We start from the raw sequence: 16,484 nt of genomic DNA on the forward strand, positions 1-16,484 counted from the left end.
ATTACTCATTAGGGGAATATGAACAACCCTTTTCGACCGTGTGCTTGGCGCACAAACCATTTTTCCCGTGGTTAAATTAGCAAAAGTTGCATTGGACACGCCCATTCTGTGCTTAGATCGTTAAAATAGGACCCTTGGGGTTTGGGTTAGGATGTACTTTTATGTATTGGATTCTACGTTTTTTTTTTTTTTTGCTTTTAAAACGGTTGGGTTTAGAGTTGGGGTTTGGGTTAGGATGTCTAAAAATGTAACAGCCCCAACCCCAAGGGCAATGGTAAGAAAATAGGGAAAAAAACTATGAGAAAACAATACATAAAATGAAACAAAAATTTATAGAAATTCGTGTGAGTGTCACGAAAAAGACATTCATGCTCAAGGCATGAAAAGAAATTTCGTGCCACGGACACAAATAAATTAATAAAATTTTGCGTGACTATAACACGACTTTCAATGAGACCAGTCTGTTCATATACAGTTATGCTGAGAACCCCACTCACCGGCAGTTTCGACAGTATTAACGGTATCCTTGTAGTGTGCTAAATTACTTAAGATGTGAGGGATCGCCCCAGTTGTCAGGTGAAAGGTCATCACGTGGGTCATTTTATTTACGGCTAAATTATTGTTCATTCCTTTTATTTAAAGGGGTCAGGCTTTTACAAAAGGGATTTTAATTACAAAAAATACACAATTTTGCCTTAAAAAAGTGCATCAAAAGCCAAAAGGGCAGGTGCTGATGCATCTAAACACCCCCACCACCACAAGGCTGCACGTGCCTGTTTCCAATCCAAAAATATCTTAACCCTGGGAATACCAAAGGCTTGATAGACCAAGATTTCCTATTTTGCACAAGCTGAGCAAAGCCAAAACTTCATCTTGCAGAACTCCCTCAAGCAGAACAAATGCAGCGTTTTCCACTCTTTCTTTCCTCCATAACCAGCCGAATTGATCCGAGTTGCTCGTGCTCTTGTTCACACTGAGCAGGCAGCGTCTAGATGCAGGGAAAGTAGCAGGTAACTCCAGCAATATCGATAAATCTTTAGTGCTTATAGGCAACCGAGAACAATGTTTTATCCAGTAATGATGTGACCTGCTCCGGCCACCGCTCGGACAGGCGCTTCCCCCGGCTCTTCGCTGTCCTAATTGTTTACCCTTTTTCAAAGATATAAGGCCCAAGGGAAAGGCGAGTGCCTATTTAATTAGATCACAAACTCTTTCATTTTCTTCAGAAAGTAAGAGATCGTGTACATTTCAGAGTCCGTCGTTTGTTAGCAGAGTTGGGCACGCCAGAGTCGTGCAAGACGCCAAACTTTTTCTAATATGTCACCGCCAGGAAAGGATCTGGCCTTGGGCTTGAATCGCATTATGAGTGGGTTGTTGCCATAAATCACTCTCTTTAGCCTAGAGAGATCAAATCAGAAAAAATAGTGTGTGTGTGTGTGTGTGCTGATGAATGTGTGCCCACTTCCTTGCTTGTTTGCAAAATCGTTTTGTCGGAAACCAGCTGTATGTTTGAAGGGTGCCATTTGACTCCAGGGGTCCTGTTTGTGATCCAAGTTTGGTTGTAGTAATGAATGTCAGATACTAACATTAGAGTAAGTTTACTAATTTTGCGATATTAACGTTTTTTGCTACGTTTTATCTGCTGAAGTAGAACAAGCGTTTGATTGAGAATGATACTGTTTACTCAACCTGCGTAATGGGGAGATAATACCATCCGTAATGAAGCCGCAATGTTTTGATCTTAGCAGGGTTCATTTTGTTTCAATGACCTTGGGTTGTTTATCATAAGAGAGAAATATTGACATTGTGAAATCGATGGGACTTGTTCTTTTTCGTGCTACGGTGGCTGTGCTCTCTGAGAGGCAAATCTAATAACCCGAGACCCATGATTCTCCTCCATCAAAATAGCTTAAAATTCTGGGGGCAGACTGCTCACCTTACATTAGGATAATTGCCCTGAAATGTCCTCGCATGTTGTAGCTGATTGCCGTCGCAAAGGTCATCCGCTATTTTTTTCCCGCGTGTGGATCATCCCAAGTCATACCAAGGTACATTACTGGCTAGACATTTTAATGGTCTCCCCGAAATGATAAAACTGCTTATATGCTTCTGAAGAGATTGACAATTATGGCAAAGTTGGTGATGTGAAATGTCACTGATCTGAGTCTGCGCAAATACAATTACTTTGAGCTGAATATGTTGTGACTTGAGGTCTAACATACCTGGACTAAGGTTAGACACACATGCTAAATAAATAAATAAATACACAAGTGCCTGTGAAATTGCAGCTGATGTTAGCAGTGGTCCTGCTCTGATGTATTGACATGGCTGTCTTTGTGTGTCACAGGATTACAGAGTGAACATTTTTCTAAGACAGCAGTGGAATGACCCTCGGCTGGCTTACAGCGAGTATCCTGATGACTCCCTTGACCTTGATCCCTCTATGTTGGACTCCATTTGGAAACCCGATCTGTTCTTTGCCAATGAAAAGGGCGCCAATTTCCATGAGGTCACCACTGACAACAAGCTTTTGAGGATTTCAAAAAACGGGAATGTCTTATACAGTATAAGGTGATTATATGAATCAGTTCTATAATTAATATCCGAAACAATGTGTATAGTTGTTACACTTTCAAATATTTCTTTAAATATGCTAATTTTCCAGCTCCCCTAGAGTTAAACATTTGATTCTTACAATTATGGAATCCATTCAGCTGATCTCCGGGTCTGGCGGTAGCACTTTTAGCATAGCTTAGCATAATTAATTGAATCTGATTAGACCATTAGCATTGCACTCAGAAATGACCAAAGAGTTCTGATATTTTTACTATTTAAAACTTGACTGTTCTGTAGTTACATCGTTTACTAAGACCAACAGAAAACCAAAAGCTGGGATTTTCTAGGCCGATATGGTTAGGAACTATACTCTCATTCTGGCGTAATAATCAAGGACTTTGCTGTCGTAACATGGCTGCAGGAGGCACGATGATATTACGCAGCAGCTGAAAATAGTCCCCTTGGTTACTTCCAATATCAGGGGACTATTTTCGTGCACTACATAATATCATTGTGCCTCCTGCAGCCATGCCACGGCAGCAAAGTCCTTGATTATTACGCCAGTCCGAGAGCACAGTTCCCAACCATATCTGCCTAGAAAATCACAACTTTCAATTCTATGTCGGTCTTAGTACACGATGCAACTACAGAAGAGTCAAGTTTTAAATTGGAAAAATATTGAAACTCTTTGGTTATTGTTGAGCGTGATGCTAATGGTCCAATCAGATTCAATGGATTGTGCTAAGCTTACTAAAAGTGGTACCGCCAGACCCGGAGATCAGCTGAATGGATTCCAAAACGGTAAAAATCCAATGTTAAACTCTATTGTAGCTATAAAATGAAACTATTTTCAAAAAAAGTGGAGTGTCCCTTTAAAATAGGTTTATTTTTAGTATAGTTTGAAGTTTGTATGTAGGCACATCATGCCTAAAAAGTCCACTGAACAATGAACATTCAATTGTTTCACTTAAAATTTGCACTTACAACAATACAGTTCATTTGGCTATTATAAGCTTTCCTGCTAAATGTAAACCACATCAAAATCTTAATCAAATCATACACTATTTAGAAAGCACAGATTTTGTTTATTGTGTGGTAGAGTTCGAAATTATGTAATAATACATTATGATTGCTCAAAGCATCTAGGGGTGTTTTCTAGCACATTTTTCAAATCTACTTTATATCTTATCATTCTAGCGTTACAAGGCTGGAGTTGTTGAATTGCGATGTGGAGTGTGTGAAAGGAAGGTCACGTCTCTTAACTTGACACTATCAAATGAACCCTTTAGATCAGTTTGGGCTCAGCCCTGAACTCCCTTTAATTTGTGCCAGGAGTTAGATTGAAAAATTCGAGTAAATAACCACTATCCCCTGACGTTATTATAGCCTTGAGTGAGATCTGCTCATCCAGGCTCTGCAGCGAGCTGTTCTTTTTCGTATCTAGCTTTAGGATCTTAGAAGGTAGTTCACTACGAAACTAACATAGTCTTTGTCATAGTTTAAGACAGCTCGAATCTGTAAAAAATTATATCAAATCAACATACCGTCGCTGCCCGATGAAACTCACGTATGTCCAAAACGGTTACTTTTCAGGAAGTGAAAAAAAAACACCGTATTTCAAAAGCAGTTAAATGTAGCGTTGTCATACTTGGTACGGCATCTTCACATGTAACCATATTCTTGCCAGTGTAATGATATAATCCACGTTTGACCAAAATTGAGTTTAAATGGACATATGTGCATATTTTACAGTAACGGTGGTCGATACGCGTTCTTTCGATCATTAATTAGAATGGCCAAGTCGCATTTCATATTGACAGATGAATACGTTCAGTTTATTAAATAGCCTACGTCTTAGTTTATTAAATAAGCTTAGTTTATTTAATATTAATTATAAATTTATTAAATGTCTCTTGCAAACTATGAAGGGACAATGAATTAATACACTGACATGGTAATGCTAGACAGATACTTTGTTTGCACAGTCCTACCGTAATTTGGTCACTCCTAGACGTACGTCTGGCGTCAGGGGGGAAACGTTTACCTCGATGAAGGAAAGTCATTGTCATGTTTATTTAGCTATCCAGTGCTGAGCTCCGATGAAACTTCACGAGACCGCGGAGATGCTTCCACAGGGCAGGAGATACGCGGCGGGATTGACAGCTTTGACACCAAATGGATATACGTGAAAATCAGATGACATGATTTCACAAGTTTTCATTGGCATATTTAGATATGTGAAGCATACTGTATACGGAAATGGACCTGTACATTCAATCCGTCGAAAAATCTCAAAATCTGCAAAATGGACATACGTGGTTTTCATCGGACAGCGACGATACGTATTTATGTTTCTTTATCTAATCAAATTTGTTTTTTTAAGTTATGTCAACTTATTACAAGTCAAAACTTAAAATAGTAGGTTGAATTGACTTGCAAAACCAAATTGTTTTAACTAGGGCTGTGCAAAAAATCGCTTGCGATTCTCATGCGTGTTTCATCAGTAAAGCCGGTTCTGTGATTAGTATTAAATCGCCATCAGCTGCTTTCAGACGGAGCGGCCTTTACCACACAAAGCCGTAGCTCACAGAGAAACTAGGCAAAATTCCTTAGATTATCGGAGTCGATTATTTTTCTTGATTATGAACCCGTTTTTGCCTAGCTTTTCTGTGAACTACGGCTCTGTGTGGTAAATGCCGCACCATCTGAAAGCAGCTGATGCCGATTTAATACTAATCACCGAACCGGCTTTACTGATGAAACACACATGAGAATCGCAGGCAATTTTTTGCACAGCCTTAGTTTTAACTTCATGCTGCATGTTTTACAGTGTGGGCGATATACCTCAGATTTAATATCTTGTTATCCTTCTAAATTTTTGCTATATACTATTATAATATTATAATATTTTTTCTATTGCACTAAAATAAAATAAAAACTTTTTTTAAGGTATATTTAAGATGCTTTTATGCCTTTATTTGGACCGTGGAGAGTTGACAGGAAAGTGTTTGGTGGAAATAGGGTAGCAGCATCAGCAAAGACCTCTGAGACGGGAATTGATCTCGGGCCAGTGTGAGGGTACCGGTGCTGTACGTCAGCGCACTAACCATGGGCCCATCTGTTCTGATTAAATAAATACTTGATTTTTTTGACCTAGTGATGACTTTTATTAAATGAGCACGTGTAAAGGCAGTTTGAGGTGATAAGAGATTATACTACAACCTTTTAAATTGTCTTCTTGCACAGCTTGCAAATTATGGTATTTAATAGTGTCTGTTTTCTAAAAACCAAGGCGTCACAATATTACAGATTTTATGTTAATTTGGGGTACTAATTCATCATTCACCCCTGTGTCTCTTTCCATACTTTTGTCGATTGCTGTTGCCATTTTGATAATGACGAGTTACATTGCACAACTCTTGAAGCATAAAAGGAGCGAAATTGCCTATTGATGTCATCTTTGGCACATTAATCCTAATTTTCAACAATTGGATTCAATATTCACGATATTCTGTAATGTTTATCTTCCGCACAAATTTCTCAATAATATTGAATAGTCGATATATCACACAGAACTTGTTTAAATGCATCAGTTTTACTGCTGGAAAAGAAAAGGAAACAGAAGAGCAGTCTTATTTTATTTGTTGCATATTCATTGCTGATAGTGGATCTTGTCGTTCTCAGAATAACACTGATTCTGGCCTGTCCCATGGACCTGAAGAATTTCCCTATGGATGTGCAGACCTGTATAATGCAGTTGGAGAGCTGTAAGTATGCCCTGATCCTTTCAGCCAGATGGAGTGTATTTATTCAGTGGTGCAGAGATGGATGTTGTACTGGCTGGCACGAGGAGATGAAGAGCATAGTGATTTAAGAGAGCCTTCAAGTAGATTCAGCAGTCAGCAGGGAGAAGCTTCTGGTCCCTGACACCACTGTTATATTTCTGTATATTTGCCAAATTAAAGGATATTTTTGTTTTGTAATGCTTAACTTTTCCATTGTAAACAATGTCCTGTCTTGTGCTTATTTTGCTTTATGAGTCTTGGAACAAAAACTGTTGATGGGGGATTTTTACACCCTGTCAACACGTTTTTATACAACACCCTGTCAACATTGTTAGCGAAAATGATGTAGTCCCTTGCGAACAAAATGGTTTATTAAAATAGCATCGTCTGACCTCACTTTAAAGTCTTTTGTTTCCTCTCTCTTCTACTAGTCGGCTATACCATGAATGATCTTATATTCGAGTGGGATGAAAAAGGAGCTGTGCAGGTGGCAGATGGACTGACGTTACCACAGTTCATACTGAAAGAAGAGAAGGATTTGCGTTATTGTACCAAGCACTATAACACAGGTTAGTGTCATTTAATCTCATGTTATTTTCTCTGTGAAACTGTTCTGTCTGTTCAGCTGAGCGGATAACGCACACACACAATACTCTTATATGGCTGCGATCACAAACTGTTATAAATGACTTAGTTCGGTTCACAGGTTTAGCTAAAGGACAGGGACCATATTTCTGATTCTTCTTCATGAGCTTTCGATTGAGTTAAATACCATCTGCTCTGTCAACGTCAACAGTCAAAACATTTTACACTCCAGATAAACTGGAAAAATGCTGAAGGCCAGACTAGTTCAGATCGAAATTAGAAGCACGGCAAAACAGAACGGACAGTTGGAGCAGATTTTTTCTTTTTTTAATAATAATTATCATTGGCATTTTTTTTTTTACAAAAAAATCATAAAAAATTACAATTTTGTTCTCATTAACCACCTTCTTTCCAACTTTGTGTAATTTTTTGTAACGAGACACAAAACAAGATTGGTCATCTATCTCATACTCCAGAAGTAAAGATAAAACATTATAATGCTACCACCATAATAGACTATACGATTTCTGCACTACATTTCAGGGATCAGGTTTGACAATAAACGTCATTGACAGTAACACTGGACCACAAAACCAGAAATTTGGAATTAATAAATCATCTGAAAACTGAATAAATACTTTGCATTTCTGCAATCTAAAGCCCTTATTAGACGGGATTAGTTTTACATGGGACCTTTGAGAAAATTGTGCTTCTCATAGGTCCTCTGTTTTTAATCCCGTCCGAATCGGCCATGTCTGTTTTTCTCTGATGACCTCTGTAAAAATTCATTCGTCTGGATGCAAATGTCTGTGTTTGCCCCCAATATCTTTTGAAAACGTGGTTCTTTTCGTTTTTTGGCCAACGTGATCTGCCGTAAGGTCTTATTAACGTGCATATATTGTACTTCCCGAGTCCTGTTTATTCATATGGATGTTTTTTCAATTCGGCAAAATAAAATAATTAAATCAAGACGAGCCGAATATCAAACACTGCTAAGACTGACCACTGTAATATCAGTATAAGGTAAGAAACTCAACCTTATTTCGTTCAACTCCGGAATGGTAATGTTAATTAATAAAGATAATACATTTTTATTAATCATTATTTCTTCATTTCTCTGGGTTATTATAAGCAGCCATTTATTTAAAACACATAGGCTACTTTAGTAGGATTTGTATAAATTATTTTGATTTGTTAAAATTAAATTCATAAATGATATGTTCTGTAATAATTTTACATTTAAAGCAAAATATCAAACATTGCAAACACTCTTATCAAGAGCATGTGATCTTCTGCAACGCCCAAAAGCGTGAAACAGACACTCCCATCTCTGGAATAGCGGCAGCCTGAAAATTTTAGTCCTGTCCGAATCTGTACATAAAATCACAGACGTTGTGGGGGACATGTTGAAACTCAAACGTTGTTTGGAAAACTAATCCTGTCCAAATAGTGCTTAAGGGTGCAAAACTCTAAATATTGAGAAAATCGCCTTTAAAGTTTTCCAAATGTATTTCTTAGCAACACATATTACTAAAAATGAATAAGTTTTTGATATATTTACAGTAGGGAATGTACAAAATATCTTCATGGATCATGATAAATCTGCATTAAAAATATATAATTTTGACTCATATAAAAAATGTGTTTTGTTGGCTATTGTCACAAATATACCCATGCTGGTTAATGTGGTTTTGTGGTCCAGGGTCACATGTGTTACCATTAATAGCATGACATGCTTAAGATGAGATGGTTACAATAAAGATTATCGAGTGACTATTTCCATTTTTGTTGCTAGCGACATGCATAGATGGAAAGAGTATTCTGCTCAAGTAAAAGTACCGTTAATTTAATAATATTTTACTTAAGTACAAGTATAATTACTGGTGTAAAAGTCCACTAAAAGTAAGTCATTTTAACTTTACTCCTTTTTTTTGTTTACAGCGGGGTGAGGTGGGGGGTTCTAGTATAGTTCAAAAAGGAAACATATATCTCAGACTTCAGTTGTTTTTAATTGAAGGAACACCTTTACAATTAAAGTAAAAAAAATATATATAAATATAACTAAGAAACATTTTTGGATTTGTTTAATGATATTTACAAGTGAGTTATGCACTTTTGAGACAAAAATATGAGGTCAGCAACTAGTAAATACAATCACTATAGTAAGGCTGTAATTGATTTATTGCTCGTAACATGCATTATTTTATTCAACTATATATACAGAATTAGCATACTGAACATATGAGATAAGTGCCATGACTATATACTTTTATTCTTTACACGTTTATCGTCTTCGATCTAGTTTTCCTGATCTAGGCACCTGATGTGTAAGACTTTTATCCCCCCCCCCTCATCTTTGCATTTAATGACCCTGCACATTCTCGAGGACGTTCTTAAGTTGGCATGGTGTCAAAATGATTGACACATCATGCAAATGAACAGTAAAAACTTATCTCAACATGCTTGCGCAGGTTTGATGTCATGTGTTAATACAGTAAGATGCGAGTTCAGTCACCTTGGGCAAACACAGCTAACACTGCATAATAAAGCTATTGCCTTTCTTGCACTTGTAGTCAAAGTGGTCGCTTAAATATGGCCAAGGGTTTCTTTCATAAGAATTAAATTCAGGGTCTACATCACTGGCATCTGTCTTGTCCACTCCACGGTTCTTTTTGTGAGTTTAGTGCGCGCCTTTTCACCTTACAACGGATATGATTTAAGTTAAGTGAAGTACAATACTTAAAAAAAAAAAAATTTGTCGACAATAACAGATTTTAAAAACTACTTCAAAAAGTAGATGTACACAAAAAGAACTACTGAATTACAGTAAGGCGAGTAAATGTAATTCGTTACTTTCCACCTCTGGCGACATGCTGTGCCAGCCTAGCTTCAATAAAGTCTATATCATGAATGCAAAGCTTTCAGTAGCATGCAGTGTTCAAATATAGTGATTGATAATAAAACCAAAACACTCAATGTTATCTATGCTATCTCATTTGAACACAGATTGTATTGCATTGCCGTGTCTGCTTTGCACATCACCTCTGACCTCACTATTGTGCACATCGAAATCCATTGAAGACTCTGGGGACGCCTTAAAACTCTCATCATCCTCATACTGTGTCTGTTTATCTCTCTTTTCGCTTCTCTTGGCGTAAACATGTTCTTATAGCACAAACACTGAACATCCAGCTCAGTGCCGAGTGCACAGGCTCTGCCGCTCCCCAGTCAAGCATTAACCGGGAAATTAAAGTGTCGTTTTTTTCAGATTTATTAGCAGCGATCTATTTTGATTTGCAGTCCTGCCTCATTTCAGTCCAGTTTGTTCTCCTTCAGTTGCACTCCCTTGTGTCTCTTGGGAGAAATAGACATTAGATGTAGTATTTTTAATGCTGCATCTCTTTTGTTTTTCGCTTGGCTGTTTGCAATCAGCAGAGATCGTAATTCAAATGAAGGGTTTGCGCTTTTTGTTTGAGTTGTGGTGTCAGTGCTTCTGTTTGTACGTGTATTTACCTTTTATGTATTTATTTTATTTAATTTATATTCATTACACTGTTCATATTGAAGTACCATAAGGTATATATTAATAAATCTGCAATGACAAAACACCGCAGATGTGCTGTCACGTCACAGACAGGCAACAATAAAACCCATGTACTTTTTCTGTTTCAGGGAAGTTCACATGTATAGAGGCTCGTTTCCACCTGGAGAGACAGATGGGTTATTATCTGATCCAGATGTACATTCCCAGTCTCCTGATTGTTATTTTGTCTTGGGTGTCTTTCTGGATCAACATGGACGCCGCCCCTGCTCGTGTAGGTTTGGGCATCACTACTGTGCTGACCATGACCACTCAGAGTTCAGGATCTAGGGCCTCTCTTCCTAAGGTCAGTTGGTTGTTGAGTTTTTTAATCCTTCCTTTATTACATTAAGCTGATTTTGTATGTAATATTCTTTTGCCGTTTCATTATGTCGGGCTGCAGGCCTGCGATTTGCATTTATATTGTACTACACCCTCCTTCATCATAATATCATAACCAGACAATTTGTGGCCCACTAACATTATCTCTTACTATTTCTACCGACTTTTTAAAAGCAATATATCACTCTAGGGTAAACCTAACACACACACACAAAGTAACTACAGCATATATATTTTAATACAGCATATTAACTGCTTTGTCCTACCTAGTGCAAAATAAATGTCTTGTCTGTCTACACCACATTTTTTTCGGGTGACAGCTTCGTTGTGATTATCTCAGCATTAGGGTTTTGAAAGTAAACATCCCATTTACTTTCTTCCTACAGAAATGAATTTATAGCAATAATGTCAGCTTTAAACCTTTCAAGACATGCCTTTCAGATTGCATTAATATCTAGAAACCTTAAAGCAGGGGTGTCCAAACTCTGTCCTGCAGAGTTTAGCTAGGTAGATTTCTGCTTTTATGTTGCATGTAAACGTCTTAACTGGCTTCCTTGCAGTTTTGTCTATGTGTGCACGTCTCCGAGTGTAAAAGATAAATGTCACAAATGGAAGAAAGTGTACAGTAACGCATAAAAGTCTGCTCTGTTGACTGAGAAACTGCGAAATTTAAAACTTGTGTTACATTAACAGGTTCTGGAAAAGACATGAGAAGAGATACAACAGTATAGCTTTCGGTTTATTGTTCTGCATTAACAAGCCAAAAAAAAGGTTTCTATAATAAACCGATTTTAATAGATATTCGCTTATTATGTGCAAGTAAACGCACTCACTAAGGATATGTAATTTAAAGGGTTCTTTAAAAAATCCAGATAATTTACTCACCACCATGTCGTCCAGAATGTTGGTGTCTTTCTGTGTTCGGTCGAGAGGAAATTGTGTTTTTTGAGGGGGGCATTCCAGGATTTTTCTCATTTTAATGGACTTAAATGGACCCCAACATAACAGTTTTGATGCAGTTTAAAATTGCAGTTTCAGCGGTGTTTCAAAGGACTCTAAACGATCCCAAACGAGGCATAAGGGTCTTATCTAGCGAAACGCTAGTCATTTTTGACAAGAAAAAATATGCATTTTTAAACCGCAACTTCTCGTCTATCTCCGGTCCTGTGACGCGCCAGCACGACCTCACATAATTGCGTAATGCCGACGAAAAGTCACGTGTTACATATATAAAACGCACATTTGCGGACCATTTAAACAATACACTGACACAAAGACATTAATTTGTATCATTCGACAGACAACAACGTCTGAACAGTCCTCTTTCTCCACACTTGTAAACATTGGGGCGTAGTTTCGCTCACGTCATCTGTGACCTCTTGACGTGATGACGAATTGCGTGAGGTCGCACTGGCGCGTCACAGGACCGGAGATAGACAAGAAGTTGTGATTTAAAAGTGCATTTTTTTTTTCTTGTCAAAAATGACAATCGTTTCCCTAGATAAGACCCTTATGCCTCGTTTGGGATCATTTAGACTCCTTTAAAACTCTGTTAAAATTGCTATTTTAACATGTTACGTGTTGGGGTCCATTAAAGTCCATTAAAATAAGAAAAATCCTGGAATGTTTTCCTCAAAAAACATAATTTCTTCTCGACTGAACATAGAAAGACATCAACATTTTGGATGACATGGTGGTGAGTAAATTATCTGGATTGTTTTTTTTTTTTAAGAAAATGGACTAATCCTTTAACAGTTAAAAGAGGTAAACATTTACATAATTAAAGTTTGTCTGGACAGCTTGACACAGCTCATGAAACCGTAACTTTTGGGTGATTGGGATGTGAGATCGTGCTTATGGTGATCATCTTTTACGTGTTGCCAATAAATCAGCTATCTGTAATAGAGGAGTAAGTTGTCTTTTCAAATGTTTACTTGATGGAGTACTGTATTTTATTTATTTATTTTGCTGCTGTCTCTTTTAGTGTAAATGTAAGATGAGCAACAACTTTTTGCTGCAAGCTGTTGGCTTTCTGTCAAGTCTGATATAGGTCTTAACAGCGCCATCTTTCAATAACATCATCTTTGCAAAGCCAGAAACACATTGTGACAGATTTACAAAACATCTGGCCCAGAAATGTGAAGCACAGACTGTCAATTCAGATTGAAATGATCAGTAACCTTGTTAAACATGAATTTAAGCTGCATGTGTGTGAAGGCTGGGATCTTTAAAGGCGGGGTACATGATCTCTGAAAGACAATGTTGACATTTCAAATCACCTAAACAAACACGCCCCTACCCCAATAGAATTGTTAGTAGACATGCCCCTTACTGCTGTTTTGGTACTCGGCTCGACTACCTTTTCCAAAGCGTTTCTCAAAAATCATGCACCCAGCCTTTAAGGATGGGTTCAAATACAGCCAAAAACATCAAAAAAGGTTTGGTAAAATTTCTGCATATTTTGTTTTCTACAATTCTTCTAATATTGTGGGATAACATCACCTCCTGTGTGACTGCGGGCCAAATTTCTGAGCACTAAATAAAGGTGCAATCAAGTCCTCCTGGGAAGTTCGTATTTATGATCGTGGAAGTCATTGTTACACCATGATGTGCATTCAGGTGCTAAAATGACACATTGGGCAATTTCAGCTTTTTAGTACTACTGCTACAAAATGAAGAGCAGCAGATGGGCATTGGCTGTGTAATTGATGATTTATGTATTTTTTTATTCTCAAGCTGCCACAGAGAATGATGGGAAATGTAGTTTGGTCACTCAAGCCTAACGTTGTGTGTTCTGGCAAGCTTTTCTCTCTATTCATTTTTTTCAGCAGTACAAACACAAAACCCCCAGAAGCTGATAAATACAATTTATTATGATTTTATTATTTACATACCCCCAACTCAGACTTAGGTATAGAGGTGCTCAAAGGTACTCGGATGAATTATTAGGTATAAAGATATGAATTAAATTTTTAATACATTATGTCATTAAAGGTTTAACTGTACTGTATATAAAGGTAGTGTGTGTATAAGCAGTGGGTCTTCATCTTATTTGTATTGATGCTGTCAAAGACTGTTTACATTAATATATTAAATATATTAGGGCTGTCAGCGTTAAAGTGTTAAAAAAATGTACCTGGTTAATTGCAGTCAGTTTGACCACCAGTACCATAATATACATTTTTATTAGTGCTGGGTAAAGATTAATCGTGATTATTTGCATAAGATATGAGTGTGTGCTTTGTGTTAATATTATGTATATATAAATACACACACATTCATGTATGTATTTAAGAAACATTTACATGTGTATGTATATTTATTTATATGTTTATAGTATATTCTATATTATATATAAACAAAAAATGTTCTGAAATGTATATATGTGTGTGTCTGTGTTTAAATATACATAATTATTACAAACAGCACAGACACATATATTATGCAAAAAGGCACTTTAATTTTGTATTCGATTAATCTTTGCCCAGCACTTATTTATATGTTTTTTAATTAAGTTAGGGAGGAGTATGGTCATGTAATCCAACCAACCAGCGTGAAGATGTGTTTGTATATAGCCGTCTCTCACCTCTGTCCCGTGTCAGTTTTTTTCAGCATCCCTCCTCCACCCTATCGCCTCACTCTCAGCTAGTATATAATCTATCCCAGTTAAAGAGTTGGAAGTAGGGGAGAGCGGGGCACAACCTAATGCTTTTTGGTTTTGGCTCAATCGTTAAAAAAATATTTGAGTTTGATTCATTATATTTTTACACAAGCAACACACACATCTCTGCTACAAATGACCATTTGAAATTTGTTTCTAGTACTTACCATTCTTGGACAAATGTGACAGAAGTGCAAACGTTACAACTTACCCCATAGGTGGGGTTAATTGTAACAGGCAGGGGGTTAGCTGTAACACTTGCTTAAAATTAAGTGTGCAGGCAAATATTTCAATACTATTTTGTCTATATACTTGAAGTGGATATTGTTTATATATCTGTCTATAATAGACAGGTATCCACACTGTATTCATTCATCCAGCCCTTTTCTAACAATAGTTCAATTATAAATAGATACAAATGTAAATATATGAGAAAAAGCAGCACAATTATGACAAAACATTTTTTTATATGTGACCCAGTCTGTAATAACCATACTACAGTTTCTCGGAAAAGTCTGATTTTAGCCATTCATTTCATTATGATTTCAATCTTTGATGTGACCTTATTCAATCAATATTAAACATATGAACAAAAATAAATTTGACACACGATTTTTGATAAGACAGGCACATTTATTTTGTTGGCAGCCAGCAATCATAGTGTGTATCCTATTTAAAACAACGGCAAGAATTACGTTAGCGGGTTTCATACCGTAAGTGCTGAGGGGTTAGTTGTAACACAGCGTTACAATTAACCCCGCTGAGTCAAAATATTTTCAAGCCCACCAAAAAAGTTGCTAAGAGCTGCAGACATATTTCAAAACGTTGCTATGTTTTAGTCAACAAGACACTGATTAAGATGACATAGCATTGAATTTGGTATCTTACACACCCAACTTAAAAACCAAAAAAAAACATATGATGAAAAAATTGACTTACATGTCACCAAAACACTCGTTCATCAATATCTCTCTGGAAAAACATTATACATTTCCAATAATTTGCGGGAGATCGTCTTTTGGCAGCGTGAAAAAAATAAAACAAAATGCTCAACCTTGTGCAACAATGTAAACAGTCCGTGTTACAACAATGTCATGAGTTAACTCGCGATTAATTGCATATTAATCGCAAATTTTTATCTGTTCTAAAGTAACACTTTTCAAGCTTTTAATACTCGAATCAACACGAGAGTGGACAAATATAGATGCTTTATGCAAATGTGTTTACACCAGTCTGTTTACATTTTCGACAGAACCATCAGCCATTGTTTTGTATATGAATTTTACTTTCAGAAGACCTTTTTTTTCTTCTCCATTTCTGTTTTCTGCTGCATCATGTGGGACCCATGCTGGCAAATTGAGTCGGAATGAGCAAATGTTTTTATATTTGTTTATATTTTGACATTCTCTACGAAAAAACTTTAAAACAATGTATAATTTGTTGGAATCTGACAAAACATGACAGAACTACACCTGTGTGAATTTAGCAAAGTTAATTTTGGGAAAAATACCAAATTACTACAAAAATTACCGTATCCATACCTTAAAATCACTGATAAAACTAATCAATTTGGCACACACAAAGTCAAAAACAATATCATTGTTTTTTTGTTTTTTGGGGGGGGAATGTTTGTAACCAAACCGATCATGAGCCCCATTCACTTCCATAGTAGGAAAAAATAATGCTATGGAAGTAAATGGGGCTCATGAATAAACATTCCTCAAAATATTTTCCTTCGTCTTCATCAAAACAAAGAAATGTATACATGTTTTTTTAGCAACATGAAGTAAATGGTGACAGAATTTTCATGTTTGGGTGAACTATCCCTTTAATGCTATTATTCCACATTAATATAACTTATTTTAGAAATCATTTTTTCCCTATATTTTTCCTATAAGGTAGAAACAGTTTTTGTCGTCACACTCTCACCCCAGTGGGCTCCATTCATTTTAGCAATGTTTTCTGAACCATGCTG

The 16,484-nt window shown here is 36.7% G+C and overlaps 1 protein-coding gene across 2 annotated transcripts in view; it reads left to right on the top strand.

The window, feature by feature from the left end:
* The window catches only part of glra1 (glycine receptor, alpha 1), a 62,045-nt gene that overhangs the window by 28,243 nt on the left and 17,318 nt on the right, over positions 1-16,484 (top strand). For both annotated transcript variants that reach the window (XM_055178919.2, XM_055178921.2), the window contains 4 exons: positions 2,348-2,571; positions 6,241-6,323; positions 6,773-6,910; positions 10,599-10,813. In XM_055178919.2, the coding sequence (XP_055034894.1) occupies positions 2,348-2,571; positions 6,241-6,323; positions 6,773-6,910; positions 10,599-10,813 (660 nt within the window). The remainder of the gene's footprint in view (positions 1-2,347; positions 2,572-6,240; positions 6,324-6,772; positions 6,911-10,598; positions 10,814-16,484) is intronic.

The sequence above is a fragment of the Misgurnus anguillicaudatus genome, chromosome 16, assembly GCF_027580225.2.
Source record: "Misgurnus anguillicaudatus chromosome 16, ASM2758022v2, whole genome shotgun sequence".
NCBI lineage: Eukaryota > Metazoa > Chordata > Actinopteri > Cypriniformes > Cobitidae > Misgurnus > Misgurnus anguillicaudatus.